The sequence below is a fragment of the Nicotiana tomentosiformis genome, chromosome 1 (assembly GCF_000390325.3).
Source record: "Nicotiana tomentosiformis chromosome 1, ASM39032v3, whole genome shotgun sequence".
NCBI lineage: Eukaryota > Viridiplantae > Streptophyta > Magnoliopsida > Solanales > Solanaceae > Nicotiana > Nicotiana tomentosiformis.
In genome coordinates, this window is record NC_090812.1 from 25,959,770 (window position 1) to 25,984,472 (window position 24,703).

Consider the following 24,703-nt stretch of genomic DNA (forward strand, 5'->3'; position numbering starts at 1 on the left):
TATTTTACATCATATAAAAAAGCGAGGATCTCGTCCTCAACTCCGAATCACAAGTATGTTGCACATTGTGCCAACTGAAATTTCAATTTCCTTTCTTTCTTCTTTTCAATAAATTTCGTAAACATTTTTCATAACACATACTGAACCCTCATACCGGTAGGGCATATAATTCATAAACATTGGAATCAATTATTCCGAAACGCATTAAACCCACTGTAGTGAATAATAAACATTACTTTTGGACTTATAGTCCTCAATGGTGTACGAAATAAAATGACAGATACTGACTCACATCTTTAAATCTCCCAACGGGGATAAACATATAAGTGGTTCACAAACTTACGAAGCTCGCCCATAAGCAGAGCATAATAGGAGGACTCACCTTAATAATCAGATCCGAACCCAACTACGGGGAAATATTATTTTTATAACAAATCGGGATCGTACTTGTAACGACACCATCTAGTGTATCGGCCTCAGCCAAATCATAGCGATTATATCAACGGGTCGGGACTCCACCTCTTAAGCGCCCACTACCCTCCTGTCCTCAACCTCTAGCTGAATGTGCACCTGGAGTGTTAACTGGATTAAAGCTTGTAGCTTGAGTGTTCTGATGAAATCCACCCCTCCCAAGTCTGGGACAATCTCTCATGATATGCCTAGTATCACCGCACTCATAACAACCCCTCTGAGGTCGCGACTGCTCGTACTGAGTCTGTGCCGGATAATCGGAATAACCGGAATAACTACTGTAATAATCTAGAGTCGGTGGTGCACTATAAACTGGAGTACCCCGAGTAATCTGATATGCAGACTGAGCTGACCGACTGCTCGAGCCTCCGCTATAATGGGTCCTAGCTGAAGAGTAAAATCCACTGAACCCTCCACATCTTCGAGACCTTTTGGCCTCCTTAGACTCCCTTTCCTCGCCTAAAACACCCTCAATCTTCCTTGGAATCTCCACTACTTGTTGAAATGGAGTATCAGTTTGTAATTCTCGAGCCATGCATATTTTAATATCATAATCGAGCCCCTCAATGAATATGCGGACCCCCTCTCTGATTGTAGGAACCAAGATCGGTGCATGACGAGCTAACTCACTAAACTTGATAGCATATTCTAACACTGTCATAGTGCCCTGACCCAACCGTTCTAACTCTGTGCGCCACACATCTTGGAGAGTCTGGGGAAATCAAACTCTTTCAAAAACATTTCCAAAAATTGAGCCCAAGTTGGTGGTGTTGCATCGGCTGGTCTACCTTCTTCATAGACTTGTCACCACTGATACGCTATGCATGACAATTGAAATGTAGTAAAGGCAACTCCGCTCACTTCCACAATACCCATGGTGCAGAGAATACGGTGAAAAATTTCTAGAAATCGTTCGGCATCCTCTGTAGTTGTGCCACTGAAAGTAGGTGGACTATACCTCTTAAATCTTTCAAGCCTTTTTTTTGTTCTTCTGCTGATGCCTCTGGCCTAATCTCAGGCCGAACCAGAATAACAGGTTGTACCGGTATTGCACCTGGAACCTGACCAACGTGAACCTGCTGCTCTTGAGTTATGGTAGGAGTCTGAGCTATTCCCCCAATCTGCGAAATATTTGGTGCAACATAGATCAATCCCGCCTGAGTTAATGTACCAAACATACTCAGGAACTGTGCTAAGGTCTCCTTAAGTCCAGGGGTAACAACAGGTGTTTCTGGTACTTGTCCCCCGACTGGAGCTACTGGTGGCTCCTTAACTGTTGTTCTGACGTGTGCTCTAGTCGCAGCACGTGCCCTTCCTCGACCTCTACCTCGGCCCCGGGGTCTTGCAGCCCTAGCAGTATGTGCGGATGCCTGCTCAGCTAACCCAATAGCAAGTGTCTTCACCATCTGTGAGAGAATGGAGATACAAAGGTTCAAATTTCAAATTCAACAAATTCCGCACGACTTGAATGAAAGAAATGGAAATTTACTAACAGTTCTGTAGCCTCTCGAAGATAAGTACAGACGTCTCCGTTCCGATCCGCAAGACTCTACTAGACTCGTTCGTGACTTGTAGAACCTATGAACCTAGAGCTTTGATACCAACTTGTCACGACCCAAAATCCCACCACAGGCGTCGTGATGGAACCTAGTCTCTAAGACTAGGTAAGCCGGTTTCTATTACATTTTAAGCCATTGTTTTTAATAAGTAACCTAAACTAACAGCGGAATAAATATGAATATACAACATCCTAATACTGGTAGTACTGAATCACGAACTCTAACTGAATACATGGAATGATCACGAAGACCGAATATACAATACTGTTTGATTACAAGTTAACAGTACAATGAAATGAAAAGATTCAAAGGGACTACGACGCCCAAGTAGCTCAACCTTGAATCCTTACGATCCCTCTTTAACTCTACTCAAGTTCGATATTTCCAATACCTGGCTCTGCACAAAAATGTGCATAAGTGTAGTATGAGTACACCACGGTTGGTACCCAGTAAGTATCAAGACTAACCTCAATTGAGTAGAGACGAGGTACAGTCAAGACACTCACTAGTCTAATAACCTGTGCAATATAATATACAAAATAATAGGAAACAAATAACATCAAGGCAACATAAAACAACCAATGATATGCATAGTAAGACAATAAAATCACCATTTAATATCGCTCAACAATTAATAAATACAATTACACCCAGTTAAATCAAGTTCTTCAATTAAATATCTTTCACATATAATTCTTACGAATGAAACTCTTTTTCAAATATAATTTCGTCGAATAAATATCTTTCAAATACAATTCTTTCATATAATTCTTCTTGAATAAAAATCCTTTCAAATAAATATTTTGAATATAATTCTTCATTTAAAGAGTCACCATGTGACACCTGATTTCAAAATCATAAAAATACGGGTTTCAACCCATTTTTATATTTTCATAAACACGGGTCTCAACCCATTTTTCATATCTCCACGGCACTTCGTGCTCATAATTAAATTATCATATTTCTCCGGCACCTCGTGCCCTCATTTCATATCTCAACTGCACAGACAACTCATGTACCAATATCCTCAATGTATATAAGATCCACATGATCAATTTATTTTTCAATAAAGTAAGGTTAAAATATTTAAATCAAGTAAGAAATCAATAAATGAATAAATTTATTTTAGAATCATTTGGGTGGAGAAAATAACATTTCAAATAAAATGAAACATCAGATAAACTACTGATTTGGATATAAACTTTATTAAATTAAAACATATTAGGAATTTTGTTTTATTTAAAACAACTCAATCATCAAAACAAGTACAACCCAAAAATACAAATCCTCAAAGTCTCGTACGAAAAAGTCGAGGTCAACACAATACCTCAAGAAATACAAAACACTTAATATTAGGTGAAATAATACATCACGGAAAACACAAGAATTTACAAATTTCGAAAAAATAAAATAACCAAAAGCAAGTGCAGCCATAGAAAAATATCAACTAAAGGGCATTCCCGAGGTACCGCCTCGTAGTCCCAAATCATAATTAAATTCACAATATCTCATTTTCTTATATCACTGCGGGAGCCTTCACATTTAATTTTAATGAAATCATTTTTTCCGAAATAGCATCCCGCGTTTTTAGCCACCCTTATCACACCGCATGACTTCTAGTAGTTTCCCTACTAGCCACGCGTTTCAAACCACCCTTATCTCACCGCATGCGTATCAATATCACAATATTTCACAAATCGCACCTCAAGTGCCCAAATATCACACAACATAATACAACTTGCACCTCAAGTGCCCAAATATTACAACATTTCACAAATTGCACATCAAGTGCTCAAATCTTACAACATATCACAGATTGCACATCAAGTGCTCAAATCTTACAACATATCACAAATTGCAAATCAAGTGCCCAAATATTTCAACTTGCCACAGAAATCAACAATACATTATTTTCCGCAATAAGGAGCTCATGGCTCGACATAATGTGCACAACACCCAAAAACAATCATTAGAGACAGAAATTACTCAACATAAAGCAAAGTCTTTATTAAATTAACATTTTTCAATAATTATATAAACACCTCTTCTTAAGCTCATTTAATTAATTATTTGCAAAGGGGAAAATCCATAATGAAATTAAATTCCAATAATTGTCCAATTTACCACACAATATGCTCAAGACTTTAACTCGATAAAATTTACACATATAAGCCCGAGTACGTACTCGTCACCTCGCGTACACAACTTTTCACATTTCACAAATGGCACATAAGACTCGATGCCTAAGGGGTAATTCCCCCACTCGAGGTTAAGCAAGACACTTACCTTTTTGAAGTTATGCCGATATTCCAAAATCGCCTTCTTGCTTTAATTGACCTCCGGACCACTCAAATCTATCCAAATTAATTGCATAACTCATTAAAATTCATTGGAAATAATTCCGGATAATAATACGTCGACTTAGAATTTTATTCCAAAAAGTCAGCAAAAGTCAACGTGGGACCCGCCTCTCGGAACCCGACATAATTTTCACGAAATCTGATCACCCATTCCGATACCAGTTCAACCATACTAAAATTATCAAATTCCGATGTCAAATGGACCTTCAAATTTTAAATTTGTGGTTTATGAAGTTTCTACAATCTTTCCCCAAATTTTCATCTCAAAGTACTAATTAAATGATGAAATCAGTGATATATTCATCTATATTAACCAAATCTGAGTTAGAATCACTTACTCCAATGAATTTCTTGAAAATCCCACGAACAATCGCCACAAACCGAGCTCCCTAGGTCCAAAATGTGAAATAATGTCCTAAACCCCGTTTATATAGTCCACCCTCTGAACTCCACTTTGCGGTCCACGGAATTCCAACCGCGGCCGTGCCCCAGGTCCCGCGGTCGCGAAATTTTGGTGCGGTCCGCGAAATTCTTGAGGCTACACTGCCTGACTTTAGTATTTTGGCCTTAACTTTCTCTACAGATGTCCAAATGATTACTTCTTTACTTTTCTGGAAACTAGACACGAAGAGCTACTATTTCGCTTTTAAATCACCTAAAATTTCCCTTATGGATCAAAAGATATAGGCATTCAAAGTCGAACCAACGGACTGCAGAACATCCTGGAGCACGGCCATGGACAGAATTGCGCGGTCCGCGAATATTTGAGCGCGGCCGCGAAATTTCTGCGACTGACCGCGTCCCTCCTTCACCTCAGCACCCAAAAATGCGCGGTCTGTGTCCCTCCTTCGCCTCAGTGCCCAAAAATGCGCTGTCCGCATCCCGTAAAGTGCCAGAACAATATTAGAGTGCCGAAATGCCCGGACTCACTCAAAACTCATCCCGAAACTCATCCGGAACCTCCCGGACACAAATCATATATGAATTTCAATCATAAAACACGCGACGGACCTGCTCGCGTACTCAAAATACTGAAAATAGGTCATCTTGACCCAATATTAACCATGGCCAAATTCCCAATTTCCTTAATTTTACAAATCTCTCAACTTCTATGTTTTGCACCGAAACATATCAAATCAATCCGGAATGACTTTAAATTTTGCACACAAGTCATAAATAACTTAATGGATCTATTCCTATTCCCAGAATTGAAATCCGGCCTCGTTATAAAAAATTCACCCTTCGGTCGGACTTTTCCAAAAAACTTATATTTTCCAACTTTCGCCAAAATGTGTCGAATTGCCCTACGGCCTTCCAAATCCAAATCTGAACACACGCTTAAGTCCGAATTCATCATACAAAGTTATTACCATCCTCGAAATTCTATTTCGGGGCCGTTTTCTCAAAAGTATCTCTCCGGTCAACTCTTTCCATTTAAGCTTCTAAATAAGAATTGTTCTTTTAACTAAATTCCGAATCTTCATTAAATCAAACTCGACCACACCCGCGGGTCATAATATATATTGTGAAGCTTTTCGAGAACTTAAGCCACTGAGCGGGGCATTAATTCTTAAAATGACAAGTCGGGTCATTACACAGGTGCAGCCCAAACTTTCTGTTTTACAAACCGTCCTTGTACTACTGTTAGTAATTGTAGCATAACCTTTTGTACAAAATTGAGATGAGGGTGATTCAAGATGTTATGAAACGCTAAGACACATATATGCAACTGTAAAGAACACACAGTCTAGTTTGTCCTTTTTCATCTTCAAATCTGAATCACAACACGAGACAATGATACTGTCCAGAATTTCTATTGCAAACATTTTGGGTAATTTTCACCAATATTATGTTTAGTTTGACATGTTAAATCACTGAACTTACATAGATATTTGATTATGTATTTAAGGTATATATACCCTTGTAAAATCTAAGGGGAAGTGTTTGAGAAAGTGGACGGATTTGGTTTGTCTATGGAGTAGATGATTCGAACGTCCTCACGTTGTGGTTGAACTATTTTGTGGTAAAACACCAAGGTTTGTGTATAAACTTTGTACTCTTTTTACTTGATGAAATATTTTGAAATAACCTGATATTTTAATTTTCCTGTCTTCAATTAATAACATTGTATTCGTGTTATATCAAGTATTGCAAGATATTTGCTAAATCACCCACTCGCACAGATTATTTGATAATTTTACATTCTTGTTGGGACTTTTTCCTTCTTGTGGAAGTGACTTTGTCGCTCATCTTGGCATGCCTATTGATTTGGATATTTTGCCATCTTGACTTTGAATTTGTAGTTCATCTTAAATTATGGAACTTGTCCGTGTTAAGTACAAACTAGGAAACCATTTTTAATATGGTTCTTGATTATCTTGACTATTGGGTTTGGATCTTACTTGATTTGGGGCTTCAGTCCATCTTGATATCTGATTTTGCTTAGTGTGATGGTATGAAATACATATTGGGCAAAAAATGAATATTTGACAAACTCTCTTGGATTGATAGTATACGCTTTCTCAACTCTTGATTCTTGAACATTGTTATTGATATTTGGAAACACTTCAAGGGTTGATATTTGATATTTTTGATATATTTGTTCACTTGTTTTAAATTATGTTTCATTTTTGCTACCTATGACAAAAAATGGGAATTGGAGAAGTTAATGGCTCCAAGCCCAAAGTTTATAAGCCACTAAGCTTTATGCTTAGCGATAGTTGTTTTCTATCGTAGGTAATGTACGGGATGAAATTTGAAGATGACCTTATGAAGTTGTTTTTTGGGAGAACTTATGGATATCACATTTGCATATGCACCTTGGTTTTGTATAGTTTTGGGACATGTACATGATATATATATATATCACACTTATGTATGTTATTTGGAGGCTTGATTGATATTAAGACCAAAATCTTGTGACTTGAATTTGGTAACTTGTTTTGCTGTTTTAGGGTGTGTTAATAACTCAAGTCTTGTAATATATTGAATTTACACTTTGTCTTGTAAAAATGTACAAAGGAGAAGACTAGTTTTATTTATTTATTTTTATTTTATGTTTACTTGCTGGTTTGAAATTTATGTACAATATGAACATGCAGTGACGTTGAACAAAAAGTATAATTTTGTTAGGAAGTTGCTTTAATATGTTGATTATTCAAGAAGGGTTATATCACCTTATGTTAACATTTTGACATTGTATTTCATTAAAAATAAATTATGAAGTGTATTTTCAAAAATTAAAATGTTGCACTTTGAACCTAATCGCATGGACTTATTTTCACTACTAAATTATTCTATTTTTTTACTGATATATTCTTAATGTTGTAAGTAGTAAATTAGATTTGTTTCGTAAGTAGCACCTCCCAAAGGGGTTTCTACAAGTTTTAGTATCAGAGGCTAGGTTTGTGATTCTAGGATTTTTGTTGTGATCGTACCTAATATTTGCTGTTATTTTCTTTCTTGAAAAAGACTTTGAGAGTATAATGCGTACCCATTATAATGCTCCACCTTACCTATAGATGATAAACCCTTACCTAACCTAAATCATCCTCGTGTTAGTGAAAATGAAGGTGGTAGTAATACAAGAGCAATGGGTCATAGTATTCATATTATGACTACTCCATTTCAGCAGATGGCTGAGTTCTTTCGTCACTTGGCTGGGACAAGGTCAGAACCTAGTGAAATGAATTTTGAGAAGATGAGAAAAATGGGTGGAGTTGAATTTGAAGGCACTACTTATCCCACGATAGCTGAACAATGGCTCGAGCACATGGAGAGGGTATTTGAACAACTAGAGTGTACTAATGCTTCCAAATTTAAGTATGTTATCTCTCTTTTATAAAAAGATGCATATGATTGGTGGGTAAGTGTGCCTAATGCAAAAGCAAAACCTTCGGTGCTGACTTGGGATGACTTTGTGAAAGCATTTCGTGCGAAATATGGCCCCCATGTCTATTGTGATGCTAAGAAAAAAGAGTTTCTGAATTTAAGACAAGGGAGTATGTCTATTGCAGAGTATCAACAAAAATTTCTCTGGCTTTCTCGCTATGCTGGAGATATTATTGATGGTGAAAGAGACAAGTGCAAAAGATTTGAAGAAGGTTTGAATGGTTACATTCGAAAATCTGTGGCAATCTTGCAACTTGAGGATTTTTCCAAGCTAATTTCAGCTGCTCTTACTTGGGAAAAAATTGACAAGTAAGAAGCTAGTAGGAGAGAAAACAGGTTTAGGAAGGGTAATTCAGATTATAGCGGTCTTGTCACAATCCAAATTATCCCTCCGTAAGGGGTCGTGATGGCACCTAGTCTTTACGACTAGGTAAGCCTAATATTGCAAAAAATATAAAGAAAACACAATATTTTAAAGGTAAACATCATATTATAAATAGCCAAGAGTAGCACCACTCGGCATATACAAAATAGTTTTCCCAAGACCTGGAATATCACTAAGTCACAAGCTTCTATAATCTATGTAGCTCTATACAAAAGTCTGAGGATAATAAAGAAAGTATCTAGGCGAGGGAGCAGAAGGGGACTCCGAAGATCTGCGGACGCAAGCAGAAGTACCTTGAAGTCTCATAGAATCAACAACACGTACTAACCCCGAGGCTGATAGCTCGCACCTGGATTTGCACACGAAAACATGTGCAGGGAAGGGCATGAGTACACCACAATGGTAACCAGTAAGTGCCAAGCCTAACCTCGGTCGAGTAGTGACGAGGTCAGGTCAAGGCCCTACTAGAGTAAATATAATAAATTAAACAGTAAAAGATATAAGTAGAATTTACAGTAACACAGTTAAAGAAATTTTCGAAAATTTAACAGTTAAGGGAGCCCTCGGCTCAAAACAAGGTAAACACAGTGGGAAATCTCTCGGGATACCGTCCCATAGTTTCAAATGAATATGCAGTATAGGGGTACCTCCCGGAATACGCCCGTAGTCCCAAAGTAAATATGCAGTGTTGGGGGATCTCCCGGAATACGTCCGTAGTTCCAAAGTAAATATGCAGTACAAGGGGATCTCCCGGAATACGTCCGTAGTCCCAAAGTAAATATGCAGTACTGGGGGATCTCCCGTAATACGTCCGTAGTCCCAAAGTAAATATGCAACGCAAGATGAAATAACAGGTATGACATCAAGTTATACAGTTTATACTGGACCCAGATAAGGCAAATAAGGACTTAGCTAAACATGACGCACAGAATGTCAATTAGGCAGTTAAAACACGTAAGCATGCTTTTCTAGTCTAAACTACATAATTAAACATATTAGTACAACTTAATAAGAGAAGCAATTTATGGTTTAAAAAGGTTAAACAAGATTTTTGCAATTATAGCCCGTGTACGTACTCGTCACCTCACATACACGGCGCCCCCACACCAAATAATATCAAGATATCCTAAGGGGGAAGTCCCCAACACAAGGTTAGGCAAGCCACTTACCTCGAATCGCTCAAATCAACTCGATATCACGTTCTTGCCACGAGTATCTGACTCCAAATGGACCGAATCTATTCAAAACAGTACAATACCATCAATATGCGCTAATGGAATGAATCCCACAAGAAACCTCATTCACTCACGAGTCTAACCATATCAGATTTACTAAAATCCGACACCAAATGGTCCTCCAATCCACAATTCAAACTTCCAAATCCCTACCCTCCAACTTCCAATTTCCACCTTAAATACACATTAACTAGGTGGGAAAACACATGGCAAGGCAATATTATTGATCAAAAATAAGCACAAGGAACTTACCTCAAGAAATGCCTCAAAAATTCTCTCAAATATTGCCCTAACCCGAGTTTGCAAAGCCAAAAATGATAAAAATCGCGAAGCCCTTCGGTTTTAATCACTGCCCAGGTATTTCCGCACCTGCGGAACTTGGGCTCGCACCTGCGGGTGCGCTTGTGCGAAAAACGTGCGCATATGCACAACTCACTTACCCCCTCTGCCTTCGCACCTGCGACAAAAAGGGCCGCACCTGCGCGCGCGCCTGCGGACATCCCTTTCGCTTCTGCGCATCTTGCGCATTTGCGAACAACCTTGTGCATTTGCGGGCATAGCAGATGCAGCACTTCCTCGCATCTGCGACCCCAGGCCAACTCTTGACTTTCTCGTATCTGCGCCTGCAAGCCACGCTTCTGCGAGGCCGCACCTGCGGACTCCCCACCGCAGGTGAGAAAACACCAGAACCAACAAAAATCAGAAATTCCTCTAAGTCCAAGCTTTCACCCGTTAAGCATCCGAAATACACCCGAGGCCCCCGGGACCTCGACCAAACATACAAACCAATACTAAAACACCATACCAACTTAGTCGAGCTCTCAAATCCCATTAAACAACGCAAAAATCACGAATCACCCTCCAATTCAAACATAAAGAACTTGAAACTTCAAAATTCTACAACAGATGTCGAAACCTATCAAATCACGTCCGATTGACCTCAAATTTTGCGCACAAGTTATAATCAACATTACGGACCTACTCCAACTTTCAAAATTGGAAAATGACCCGATATCAAAAATTCCACTACCGGCCCAAAACTCCAAAAATTCGCGATTTCAAGCCTAAATGAGCTACGAATCTCCAAAACACAATCCGAACACGCTCCTGAACCCAAAATCACCTAACGGAGCTACCGGAACTGACAAAATTCCATTCCGAAGTTTTTTTCACATAGTTCCGACTACGGTCCAAATCCTAGGGCTTAAGCTCTCATTTAGGGACTAAGTGTCCCAAAACACTTCAAAACTCAAAATCAATCATCCCGGCAAGTCACAATAGCAGAAAAAGATTTGGGGAAAGCAGTTAATAGGGGATCGGGGCTATTACTCTCAAAATGACCAGCCGGGTCATTACAGGTTTGTCCTAGATGGGAAAGTTTGACTATTCCAAGACTGAAAGTGCACAAAAGTCATCATATCATAAGCAGAATAAGACAAATTTCTCTACTTCTAGTACTCCAAGTTATGGCCAAGGCAAAACTTATACACCTATTTGTGCATAGTGCGGAAAGAATCACTATGGTGCGTACATAAGAGCTTCTGGTGCTTGTTTTAATTGTGGAAGTCTGGATCATAAAATGAAGGATTGTCCTAATCCTAATCCTCTTTCTTATACACATACAAGAGGCTCAGTTCAAAAGCCTATCACTACTCATTCTCAAGCTAATAGCGGTGCAAGACCTAGAAATATGTAAGCGGCGGGTTCGAGGGGGAGCTAATCGGGCTAGTGGGTCGATATCTACTGTAGGAGTCTATGCTATGAGATAGAAGAATGACCACGATGTCCCGGACGTGGTTGTATGTAAATTTCACTTATTTGGTATATCTGTTGTTACATTATTTGATCCTGGATCCTTTCAATCTTATGTTTTCTCATCACTTACATTTCCTGATACTGTTAAATCTGTGAGACTTTACTTTGATGTACTGGTCACGATTCCATTAGGTCATTAGGCTATTGTTAACAGGATTTATCGAGATTGTCCATTCATGATTCAAAATCTGCTCTTCCCTACAGACTTGCTTAAAATGCTCTTCCTAGACTATGATGTTATTGTTGGTATGGATATGCTTCATAGGCACCATGCAACGGTTGATTGTAGGTTGATGAAAGTGACTTTTAGAACTCCTGCATACTCACACATAGTAGTTCAAGGAGAAAGATCATTGACATATAATATTATTTCTGCGATCTTGGCAAGGAATATGATTTATCACGGTTGTGATGCCTATCTTGCTCATATAGTCGATACACGATTGGGGAGTCCAAGTCTTAAGGACATACCAACAGTGTGTGACTTTCCTGATGTATTTCCTGATGATCTTCTTGGGTTGCCTCCAGAAAGGGAGATTGAATTTCCTATAGAGCTTGTCCCTGGAACTACTCATATTTCTATCGCTCCTTATAGAATGGCTCCAGCTGAATTAAAAGAGTTGAAGGCTCAATTACAAAAACTTCTTAAGAATGGTTTTATCCGTCCCGGTATTTTGCCTTGGGGAGCTCCTAATTTATTTGTGAAAAATAAAGATGGCACTCTTAGGCTTTGCATTGATTACCGACAGCTGAACAAGGTAACAATCAAAAACAAATACCCACTGCCTAGAATCGATGACTTGTTTGACCAACTGAAGGCCAACTTGTTCTCAAAATTTGACTTGAGGTCTGGATATTATCAGTTGTGCGTGAGGGAGGAAGATATTCCTAAAATTTCTTTTAGGACCAAGTATGGCCATTCTGAATTTTTGGTAATGCCATTTGGTTTGACAAATGCTCCTATTGCATTTATGGATCTAATGAACCGTGTATTCAAGCCTTACCTTGATCAATTTGTGATGGTCTTTATTGATGATATTTTAGTCTATTCCAAGAATAGATAAGATCATGATTATCATCTCCGAATTGTCATGAAAATTCTAAAAGAGAGGCAACTCTATGCGAAGCTTTCCAAATGTGAATTTTGGCTGAGTGAAGTGGCGTTTTTGAGGCATATTGCATCAGCTGAAGGTGTGAAGGTTGATCCTAATAATATTCAAGCTATTGTTGATTATAAACCTCCTAAAACTCCAACTGAGATTAGAAGTTTCTTGGGTTTAGCAGGATACTATAGGAGGTTCGTGAAGGGCTTCTCTATTATAACTTCTCCTTTGACCAAACTTTTGGGGAAAGACGCCAAATTTGTGTGGGATGACAAGTGTCAAGATAGATTTGAAAATCTCAAATCCTTGTTGACACAAGCTCTAATACTTTCTTTGCCAGCTGAAGGGCAAGATTATGTGGTATAAGTGATACATCTCACCGTGGCTTGAGTTGTGTTTTGATGCAAGAAGGGAACGTAATTGTGTATGCCTCTTGAAAGTTGAAATCACATGAGTTGAATTATCCCACTCACGATCTTGAACTTACTGTCATTGTTCTTGCCTTGAAAATTTGGAGGCATTACTTGTACGGGAATAAGTCTTATATATTTACTGATCACAAGAGTTTGAAATACTTGGCTATACAAAAAGATTTAAACTTGAGACAACGTAGATCGCTTGAACTCATCAAAGATTATGATTGCACGATTGATTATCATCCTGGTAAAGCCAATGTGGTTGCAGATTCGTTGAGTCACAATTTCCTTGCAAGTTTAACTCTAAGTCCTTTGCCTTTTCTTCTTGAATTAAGAGACATGAATGCTTGTATTTCATTTAATTCTAATGGTTCTATCATTGCTAATTTTGAAGTCAAGCCAGTCTTACTTGAGCAAGTCTAAGAAGCGCAAAAGTTAGAGGAGAAGCTTGTGAAACGGGTTGAAGAAGTCCAAAATGGAAGAGAATCGGATTTTACATTGAAGAAAGATGATACCTTATTTTATAAAAATAGGTTGTGCGTTCCTAATGATGATGAATTGAGGAATAAGATCTTGATTAAAGCACATAGTCCACCTTATGCAATGCATCCTGGAGGTACTAAAATGTACCGGACCATCAATGAGCACTACTAGTGGAGTGGTATGAAGAAAGACATTGCAAAGTTCATTTCTAAATGCTTGGTATGCTAACAAATAAAAGCTGAACATTAAGTCCCAGTTGGTCTACTACAACCCTTGTCGATGCCTGAGTGGAAATTAGAAAGGATAACGATGGACTTTGTTTCTGGACTTCCACGCACTCAAAGGAATCATGATGCAATTTGGGTCATTGTAGATAGACTAACTAAGAGTGCTCATTTCTTGGCAATCAGAATGGACTATCACTAGAACGTTTGGCAGAATTATACATTAATGAGATTGTGAGGCTGCATGGAATCCCGGTTTCTATTGTGTTTGACAGAGATCCAGATTTTGGTCTAGTTTGCAAGAAGCTTTGGGTTCTGGGTTGAATTTCAGTACTGCTTTCCATCCACAAACAAACGACCAGTCTGAGAGGGTAATACAAATCTTAGAGGATATGCTTCGAGCCTGCATTATTGAGTTTGAGGGTAGTTAGGACAAACACTTAGCCCTGATAGAATATGATTACAATAATAGCTACCAATCAAGTATAGGCATGCCTCTTTATGAAGTTTTATATGGGAGAAAATGTAGAACGCCTCTTTGTTGGAACGAGGTTGATGAAAGAAAATTGGTGGGTCCTGATATTGTGCAACAAGCTAAAAGTAAGGAAACAATCATCAATGATCGCTTAAAAATTGCCTCAGACAGACAAAAGTCTTATGCTGATCTTAAGAGGCGTGAAATTGAGTATAAAGCGGGGGATAAGGTATTTTTAAAAGTTCCTCCATGGAAGAAGATTATGAGATTTGGCCAAAAAGGTAAACTTAATCCTCAATTTATTGGACCTTATGAAGTGCTTGAGAGAGTTGGTCCAGTTGCTTATAAACTAGCTCTTCCACTAGAGTTAGACAAGATCCACAACGTCTTTCATGTTTCACTGCTTAGAAGATATCGCTCAGATCCATCTCATGTTCTTCCTATTGAATCTATTGAGGTCAATCCTAATTTTACATATGGAGAAGAACCAATCCAAATCTTAGCGTGTGAGTTAAAAGAGCTTAGAAACAAGAGCACCCCCTTAGTGAAAGTTCTTTGGAAAAATCATTCTGGCGAAGAAGCTACTTGGGAGCGAAAAGAGGACATGCGAGTTCAATATCCACATTTGTTTCGGGACTAGTGCAAGGTAAATTTCGGGACAAAATTTGTTTAAGGGGGAGAGAGTTGTAACACCCTAAAATTTTACTAATATTTGCATTCTCGATTGAGAATCTTTATAATGAGGAGATATTTTACTTCGCACTTCCTAAACGTAAAATTTACAATATATGAAAATTCCTTACTTTAGGTTGTGTTAATATTGACAAAGAAGCCCATGGTGTTGCTATGTGTAATACTTAATATTATTTTGATGAATTATTTTAAATATATTAGATATCTAAGGTTTTGGGCTGCCACCCTTTTGTATTTATCTAAAGATATTTAGTAGTTGGGCAGCCACTTTTAACTCATATTTGTCCAAAATTCTTAAAGATTACTTTGATTGATTTGCTTTTCCATAAACTCCTCTCATATTTTATTCTTTCAAGACAAAGAAAACCCCTACCCTCTCTCCTTCTTATCACCTGAAAAACTTTATGAAAATCATCATAAATTTTCACTAAACCAAGCAGCAAAATTCATTTTTGGTGAAGCTCAAGTTGCTCCTCTCTTTTGTGGTAAGTTACTAAACCCGTTTTTATACTAGACAACTATTAGTGTTTTCTTCATATCTTTTTATATAGAGCTCCGTTTTAAGTGATCCAAGACTTTATGGAAATATATTTCATAGATCTATAGCTCTTATGAAGGAATCAAACCTGAGTTGTCTTTTATTTACCCGAAAATAGGTGATGAAGTACAGGGCAGGTGCTGCCCAGATTTTCTGTTTTACAAACCCTGCCTGTACTACTGTTAGTAATTTTAGCATAACCTTTTGTAAAAAAATAATATGGGGGTGATTCAAGATGTTATGAAACGCTAAGATACATATATACAACTGTAAAGATGACCACATAATCTAGTTTGTCCTTTTTCATCTTTAAATCTGAGTCACAACATGAGACAGTGATACTGTCCAGAATTTTTATTTCAAATATTTTGGGTAATTTTCACCAATATCATGTTTAGTTTAACATGTTAACTCACTGAACTTATATAGATATTTGATTATATATTTAAGGTATATATACCCTTGTAAAATCTAATGGGAAGTGTTTGAGGAGGTGGACTGATTTGATTTGTCTATGGCGTAGATGATTCGAACGTCTCAAGTTGTGGTTGAACTATTTTGTGGTAAAACACCAAGGTTTGTGTATAAAATATGTACTCTTTTTACTTACTAGAATATTTTTAAATAACCTAATATATTTTTTTTCTTGTCTTCAATTAATAGCATTGTATTCGTGTTATATCAAGTATTGCAAGATATTTGCTAATTCCCCCGCTCGTACGGATTGTTTGATCATTTTGCATTCTTGTTGGGAATTTGTCCTTCTTGATCTTGGCATGCCTCTTGATTTGGATTTTTTGCCATTTTGACTTTGGATTAAGTACGAACTAGGAAATGTACGAGATGAAATTTGAAGACGGCCTTATGAATTAGTCTTTTTGGGAGCACTTATGGAGATCACATTTGCCTATGAACCTTGGTTTTGTATAGTTTTGGGACATGTACATGATATATATGTCACACTTATGTATGTTATTTGGAGGCTTGTTGGATATTAAGACCAAAATCTTGTAACTTGAATTTGGTAACTTATTTTGTTGTTTTAGGGTGTGTTAATAACTCAAGTATTGTAATATTCTGAATTTACACTTTGTCTTGTAAAAATGTACAAAGAAGAAGACTAGTTTTATTTATTTATTTTTATTTTATTTTTACTTGCTATTTTAAAATTTATGTACAATATGAGCAACCAATGATGTTGAATAAAAAGTATAATTTTGGTAGGAAGTTAGTTTAATGTGTTGATTATTCAAGAAGGGTTATATCACCTTATGTTAACATTTTGACATTGTATTTCATTAAAAACTATTATGAAGTGTATTTTCAAAAATAAAAATATTGCACTTTAAACCTTATCGCAAGGGCCTATTTTCACTACTAAATTATTCTATTTTTTTTACTAATATATTGTTAATGTTGTAAGTAGTAAATTGGATTTGTTTCGTAAGTAGCACCCCTACCCAAGGGTATATATATATATTGAAGTAACATATATTATGTCTGCTCATCTAAGTCTCTAGTGATTGTAGGATGTTCACTAAATTAAGTGGGCGCTTGGACATAAGAATTGTGAAATTTCGAAAAGAAGTAAAACAATATTCAAATAAAAATTGTAATTGAAAATTAGAGTTGTGTTTGGACATGAATACAACTTTGAGTTGTATTTGAATTTTTGTGAGTTTTGAAGTAAAAAATTTGAAAAATAGTTTTTTGGAGTTTTTCAAATTTGCGAAAAATTTTAAAATTCAATTTCAAGTGAAATTTAAAATTTTCATGCACAAATACTGATTTTAAAAGAAAACAAATTATTTTATGGCCAAATGGACGTAGTTACAAAAAATCTGAGGGGGACAGTATCTCTCTGCCATCATAATATAACTTGATTTGTGCATAGAGGTGGAAATTTGAGTCAAATCTATCCAAGGTTGGACTTTCCATTGACTCGGTCATTTGTGGAACTTAGCTAATCTTAACCTTCATTTCAGTCCATCTAAAGTTGAACTAATTTTTAGTCCAAATTAATACATGAGTAACTTTACTAAAATATCATTAAAATAATTATTTTTTGTTTGATATGTTATTGTCACGACCCCAAATTCCCTATGTAGAAGGTTGTGATGGCACCTAGTCTTTAAGACTAGGTAAGCCTATCAATGCGGAATACTAATAGATGTCTGAAATAAATAAACTACAAATCAAATAATTACAACTCTCAAAACCCGGTGGAAATAAGTCACAAGCTTCCAAAAATTTATCCTCAATGTCTCTATGCATATCAAGGTCTAAAGAAAATAAGAAAGCAACATGATAATGATAGAAGGGGACTCCAGAGTCTGTGGACGCTGGCAGATATACCTCTAAGTCTCCGTACACCGGTAACTCACTGACTTCTGGGCTGGTAAGATGTACCTGGATCTGCATAAAATGATGTGCAAAAAAGTAGTATGAGTATACCACAGCGGTACCCAGTAAGTGCCAAGCCTAACCTTGGTAGAGTAGTGACGAGGTCAGATCAACCCCTACTGAAAAGATAAATAATGGCATGGTAAAATGTTTAACAATATAATAAGATAAAATGACAATGGAAATGAGTCAAGTAGTATGTCACCATTTAATTACACCAAATAATGGCAATTAATACCTCCCGAAAATAAAACACAATTCTTTTCAACTTTAAGAAAAATCACAACAATAATCAAAGGCAACTGCGGCCATAAATCAATATCAACAAGGGCACTCCCGAGGTGCCGCCTCATAGTCTCAAATCATAAATAAATTCACAATATCTCATTTCCTTATACCACCGCGGGAGCCTTCACAGTTTATTTTAAAGAAAATATTTTTTCCGAAATAGCATCCCACGTTTTAGCCACCCTTATCACACCGCATGACTTCTAGTAGTTTTTTCTACTAGCCACGCGTATCAAACCACCCTTATCTCACCGCATGCGTTTCACTACCCAGACCTTATACCACTGCATGCGTATCAATATCACAATATATCATAATTTTTACCTCAAGTGCCCAATATTTCAATTTTCCAAAATAAATCAACAACAATACTTTTCCATAATAAAGAGCTCACGAATCATACCAAAATAATTCAACAATAATATTTTTCCACAATAAAGAGCTCACGACTCCATCACAATGAGTACGAAAATCTCACAAAATATTCAGGAATAAATAACTCAACAAAATAATATTTCAAAATTTTAATACGTTGCTTCAATACAAAATTTAAAATGTCAAATAATTCATATTAATAATATTTAATTTAAAGAAAATCACTCTTCAAATAATGCACAGAATAAAAGAAACCAAGTTTCAACTAAACAGGTAAAACAATTAGCAAGAAAAGGTCAAGCAAATTTAAAGTATAAACATTTAAATCAATGATGAAAAATATAACTAGGTAATTTTTTTTAATTAATATGCAACAACGATCTACACAATTTAAAGACATAATCTTTCACATTTAGCACGTGTACACACTCATCACCTCGTGTACACGACTTTCAATACATTTTACTTTATCACTTCAATACCAATCCTAGGAAAAGTTTTTCCCACAAGGTTCGACAAGTCACTTACCTCGACTTGCTCCAATATAACCAAGTAGTATGACTTTTTCTCGATTTTCTAACTCCGATCGACTCGAATCTAGTCATAATTAATTCGATACAGTCAACAAAAATTATAGAATCAATTCCATAAGAAAATACTACATTTTTCAATAAAAATCCGAAATTAACTCAAAAATTGCCCATGGGGCCCACGTCTCGGAATCTGGTGAAAGTTACGAAATATGAACGCCCATTCAACCACGAGTCTAACCATACCAAAATGACTAAATTCCGATAGCAATTCGACCCTCAAATCCTCAAATCTATCCAAGAGGGTTTTCAAATTTTTTTTAACTTAAATCACCAATTAATTATTAAAAACAGTGATGGATTCGGGTAATCTAACTAAGATTGAGTTAAGAACATTTAGCCCGATGTTTTCTCTGAAAATCTCCCAAATATTGCCTCAATCCGAGCTCCAAATCGTTAAAAATAGAAAATTGGACGAAGTCCCATTTTCAGAACTTAAACTCTCTGCCCAGGCTTTTACTCTTCGCGATCGCGAACATCCACACGCGATTGCGAACATTCACACGCGATCGCGAAGCACAAATTTCCACTGCCCAAATTAACTCTACGCGATCGCGGATATCCCTACGCGATCGCAAAGCATAGAGTTCCCAGCTCTACGCGATCAAATTAGAGCAAACGCGTGACCTCCACTTCTGCTCCGTTACTCTACGCGAACACGACCTTCTTCATGCGTTCGCGAGTTACAAAATATCAAAGCTACGCGATCGCATCTCGCTTCACGCAATCGCGAAGCACAAAACTCAGCAGCCCTCAATTAACCTTATGCGATCGCAAACAATGCCACGCGATCACGATGCACAGACTGGCCCAACCTACGTGATCGCGGTTGACCTCACGCGATCGCGAAGAACAACATCAACACTGCCTCAACTAAGCCTACGCGATCGCGTCTTAATCTTCGTGATCGCGAAAAAGGTTTAAAATACCAGAAATCAATAGCTACCAGCAATGCAAAAATGAAGGAAAATAATCCGAATACCATCCGAAACACGCCCGAACCCCTCGGGACGTCAATCAACTATACCAACACGTCCTAAAACATCATACGGACTTAGTCGAAACCTCAAATCACATCAAATATCGCTAAAATCACAAATCACACTCCAATTTAAGCTTAATGAAACTTAAGAATTTCTAACTTCTACATTTGATGCCGAAACCTATCAAATCAAGTCCGATTGACCTCAAATTATGCACAAAACGGAGCTATGAAAATTTTCGGAACTGGATTCTGACCCCGATATCAAAAAGTCAACTCCTCGGTCAAACTTTCAAACTTAAATTCCTATTTTAGTCATTTCAAACCTAATTTAACTACGGACTTCAAAATAAAATTTCGATCACGCTCATAAGTCCAAACTCACCATACAGAGCTGTTGGAATCATCAAAATTCTATTCTGGGGTCGTTTACATATAGGTCAACATCTAGCTAACCTTTTCAACTTAAGTTTTAAACTTTGGAACTACGTGTTCCAATTCATTCTTAAATCTCTCCGGACCCGAACTGACTACCCCGGCAAGTCACATAACAGTTATAAAGCACAATATGAGCAGTAAATAGGGGAATGCGGCTACAACTTTTAAAACGATTGGCCGGGTCGTTACATCCCCCCCTCTTATAACAATCATTCGTGCTCGAACGAGTTTTGAATTATACCTGGAGTGGTGAAAAGATGAGGATAACAGCTGCGCATATCATGCTCGGTTTCCCAAGTCGTTTCCTCGACCGGATGACCCCTCCACTGAACCTTCACAGAAGCAATGTTCTTTGACATCAGCTTTCAAACCTGCCTATCTAAAATAGTAATTGGTTCCTCAACATAAGATAGATCCTTGTCCAACTAAACCGAACTGAAGTCTAACATATGAGACGGATCTCCGTGATATTTTTGAAGCATAGAAATATGGAATACCAGATGAACTGCAGAGAGACTAGGTGGTAGTGCAAGTCTGTAAGCCACATCTCCAACTCTCTCAAGAATCTCAAAAGGCCCAATATACCTAGGGCTAAACTTTCCCTTCTTCCCGAACCTCATCACACCCTTCATAGGCAAAACCCGGAGTAAGACCCGCTCACCAACCATGAATGCAACATCACGAATCTTCCAATCTGCATAACTCTTCTGTCTAGATTGGGCTGTACAAAGTCGATCTTGAATCAATTTAACCTTTTCCAAGGCATCCTAAACCAAGTCTATACCCAATAGTCTAGCTTCGCCCGGCTCGAACCAACCCACTAGAGACCGGCACCGCCTACCATACAAGGCCTCATACGGAGCCATCTGAATACTCGACTGGTAGCTGTTGTTGTAAGAAAACTTCACAAGTGGTAAGAACTGATCCCAAGCACCCCATAAATATATCACACACGCACGAAGCATATCCTCCAATATCTGAATATTGTGTTATGACTGCCCGTCTGTCTAAGGGTGAAATGTTGTACTGAACACCATACGAGTACCCAACTCTCACTGTACAGCCCTCCAAAACTGTGATGTAAACTATGTACCCTGGTCAGAGATGATAGATACAGGTACACCATGAAGTTTGACAATCTCGCAGATATAGACTTGAGCCAACTGCTCTGAAGAATAGGTAGTCATCATAGGAATGAAATGAGCTGACTTGGTTAGCCTATCCACAATCACCCAAACTGCATCAAACTTCCGCTCAGTCCGTGGAAGTCCAACAACAAAATCCATAATGATTCGCTCCCATTTACACTCCGGAAGCTCTAACTTCTGAAGTAATCCACCTGGCCGCTGATGCTCATATTTTACCTGCTGACAATTGAGACACTGAGCTGCATACTCCACTATGTCTTTCTTCATCCGCCTCCACTAATAGTGCTGTCTCAGGTCCTGATACATCTTTGTAGAACCTAGATGAATGGAGTACCGTGAACTGTGAGCCTAGTGGAGAATCAACTCACGCAAACCATTTACATTAGGCACACATAGCCTGTCCTGCATCCGTAATACACTGTCATCTCCAATAGTGACTTCTTTGACATCACCGTGCTGAACTATGTCCTTAAGGACAAGTAGATGGGGGTTATCATACTGACACTCCCTGATGCGATCATACATAGAATACTGGGAAACCACACAAGCCAAAACTCGGCTCAGCTCGAAAACATCCAATCTAACAAACTGGTTGGCCAAGGCCTGAACATCCAAGGCTAAATGCCTCTCTGCTACTGGTAGATATGCTAAGCTGCCCAAACTCTCCGACTTACGACTCAAGGCATCGGCCACTACATTGGCCTTTCCGGGATTATAAAGAATGGTGATATCATTTTCCTTAAGCAACTCCAACCATCTCCGCTACAGCAAATTAAGATATGTCTGTTTAAACAGATATTGTAGACTCCAGTGATCGGTGTAAATCTCACAAGGAACACCGTACAAATAGTGCCACCAAATATTCAGGGCATGCACAATAGCTGCTAACTCAAGGTCGCGGATAGGATAATTTTTCTCAAGTACCTTTAACTGTATGGACGCATAGGCAATCCCCCCACCGTCTTACATGAATACTACGCTGAGACCAATACGCGACGTATCACAATACACAGTATAAGACCCTGAACCTGTAGGAAATACCAATACTAGGGATGTAGTCAAAGTTGTCTTGAGCTTTTGGAAGCTCTCCTCACAATAAACACATTGACGAAAGAATCAAGATAGGGATGAAATACACTATTCATTAAGTGCATAAATGATACTGAGGCATTGGTTAGCCTGAATGACATTACAAGGAACTCATAATGACCATACCGAGTCCTAAAGGCAGTCTTCAGGATATCTAGCTCCCGAATCTTCAACTGATAATAGCTTGAACGCAAGTCAATTTTAGAGAATACCCTGGCACACTAAAGCTGATCAAATAGGTCATCAATACGTGGCAATGGATACATATTCTTCACTATAACCTTGTTCAGTTGGCGGTAATCAATACACATCCGCATAAAACCATCCTTCTTCTTTACAAATAAGACAGGAGCACCCTAAGGCAATACACTAGGCCGAATGAATCCCTTATCAAGCAATTCCTGTAACTGTTCTTTTAATTCTTTCAACTCTGATGGGGCCATACGATATGGTGGAATAGAAATGGGCTGAGTGCCCGATAACAAATCAATGCCAAAGTCAATATCCCTATCGGGTGGCATACCCGGAAGATCCGCTAGAAAAACATCAGGAAAATCTCTTACTACAGGAACAAACTCCATGGTTGGAGTATCAATACTAACATCTCCCACATAGGCCAAATACTCATCACACCCCTTATCAACCATTTGTTGAGCTTTAAGAAATCAAACAACCCTGCTAGGAACATGATCCGAGGTACCTCTCCACTCTAGCCGCAGTAGACCTGGCATAGCCAACGTCACCGTCTTGGCATACCAATCAAGAATAGCATGATAGGGCGACAATCAGTCCATGCCCAAAATAATATCAAAATCCACCATACTGAGCAATAATAAATCACCTCTGGTCTCAAAACCACTGATGACAATTAAACAAGGCCGATACACACGGTCCACAATAATAGATTCACCCACAGGTGTAGATACATAAACAGAAGAACATAAGGAATCACGTGATACACCCAAATACGAGGAAAAATAAGATGACACATAAGAATAAGTAGAGCCTAGATCAAATAAGACTGATGCATCTCTATGACATACCGGAATAATACATGTGATAATATAATAAGATGCAACGGTCTCTGTCCTAGAAGGAATGGCATAATATCTGGCCTGGCCTCCCCCTCTAGGGCGACTTCTACCTGTCCGACCTTCACCTCTAGATAGCTGTGCAGGTGGAGTGGCAACTGGTGCAGTAATCATGGCCTGAGAAGCCTGAGGGCCCTGTGCAATAAGTGGGGCCTGAAAAATCTGTGGAGGTGCACCCCTCCTAAATCTGGGGCAATCTCTTATGATATGACGAGTGTCACCACACTCAAAATAAGCCCTCGGAGGATGTGGCTACTGGGACTGGCTCGGGCCTGATCGACTAGACTGCTCGCTGAAAGCACCCCGTACAGGAGGTACAGTAGACATTGATGGTGCATAATATGGAACTTGAGGTCTAAGAGTAGCCGGAATACCACTGGAAGCTGGAAGTGCTGAATGAATAGGACGGCTCACATAACCTCTACCATAACGGGCTGCAACTGGGGCAAGAGAATTTTTATATGTGACAGAATCTCGGGGTCTCTTAGCTTCCCTTTCTTCCCTCTCCCGAGTCCGCATACCTTCCAATCTCCTAGCAATTGACACCACATGTTGGTATGTGATGTCCATATCTAGCTCTCGGGCCATACTAAAGTTGATACTAGGGTGGAGACCCTTAATAAATCTGTGAACCCACTCTCGAACAGTAGC

At 38.3% G+C, this 24,703-nt stretch overlaps 3 protein-coding genes across 3 annotated transcripts; all 3 read left to right on the forward strand.

Annotated features, from left to right (window-relative positions):
- Window positions 1-7,982: 7,982 nt before the first annotated feature.
- Window positions 7,983-8,594, forward strand: LOC138904721 (uncharacterized). Its single transcript, XM_070193227.1, has 2 exons — window positions 7,983-8,190; window positions 8,239-8,594. The coding sequence occupies exons 1-2, from the start codon at window positions 7,983-7,985 to the stop codon at window positions 8,592-8,594; spliced, it is 564 nt and encodes a 187-aa protein (XP_070049328.1).
- A 4,213-nt stretch (window positions 8,595-12,807) lies between these two features.
- On the forward strand, window positions 12,808-14,266 carry LOC138904727 (uncharacterized mitochondrial protein AtMg00860-like). The gene is made up of 2 exons (XM_070193232.1): window positions 12,808-13,179; window positions 14,129-14,266. Exons 1-2 carry the CDS (start codon window positions 12,808-12,810, stop codon window positions 14,264-14,266), a joined length of 510 nt encoding a protein of 169 aa, XP_070049333.1.
- Window positions 14,267-14,433: 167 nt separating this feature from the next.
- On the forward strand, window positions 14,434-15,057 carry LOC138904730 (uncharacterized). The gene has a single exon (XM_070193238.1). The coding sequence runs from the start codon at window positions 14,434-14,436 to the stop codon at window positions 15,055-15,057; it is 624 nt and encodes a 207-aa protein (XP_070049339.1).
- The last annotated feature ends 9,646 nt before the right edge of the window (window positions 15,058-24,703 follow it).

Coding starts and splice junctions, on each gene's coding strand:
- LOC138904721 (XM_070193227.1), top strand. CDS start 7,983: ATGGGTCATAGTATTCATATTATGACTACTCCATTTCAGCAGATGGCT. Junction 8,191..8,238: donor GGTATTTGAACAACTAGAGT/GTACTAATGCTT, acceptor TTTTATAAAAAG/ATGCATATGATTGGTGGGTA.
- LOC138904727 (XM_070193232.1), top strand. CDS start 12,808: ATGAAAATTCTAAAAGAGAGGCAACTCTATGCGAAGCTTTCCAAATGT. Junction 13,180..14,128: donor CTGAAGGGCAAGATTATGTG/GTATAAGTGATA, acceptor CTTGGCAATCAG/AATGGACTATCACTAGAACG.
- LOC138904730 (XM_070193238.1), top strand. CDS start 14,434: ATGCCTCTTTATGAAGTTTTATATGGGAGAAAATGTAGAACGCCTCTT.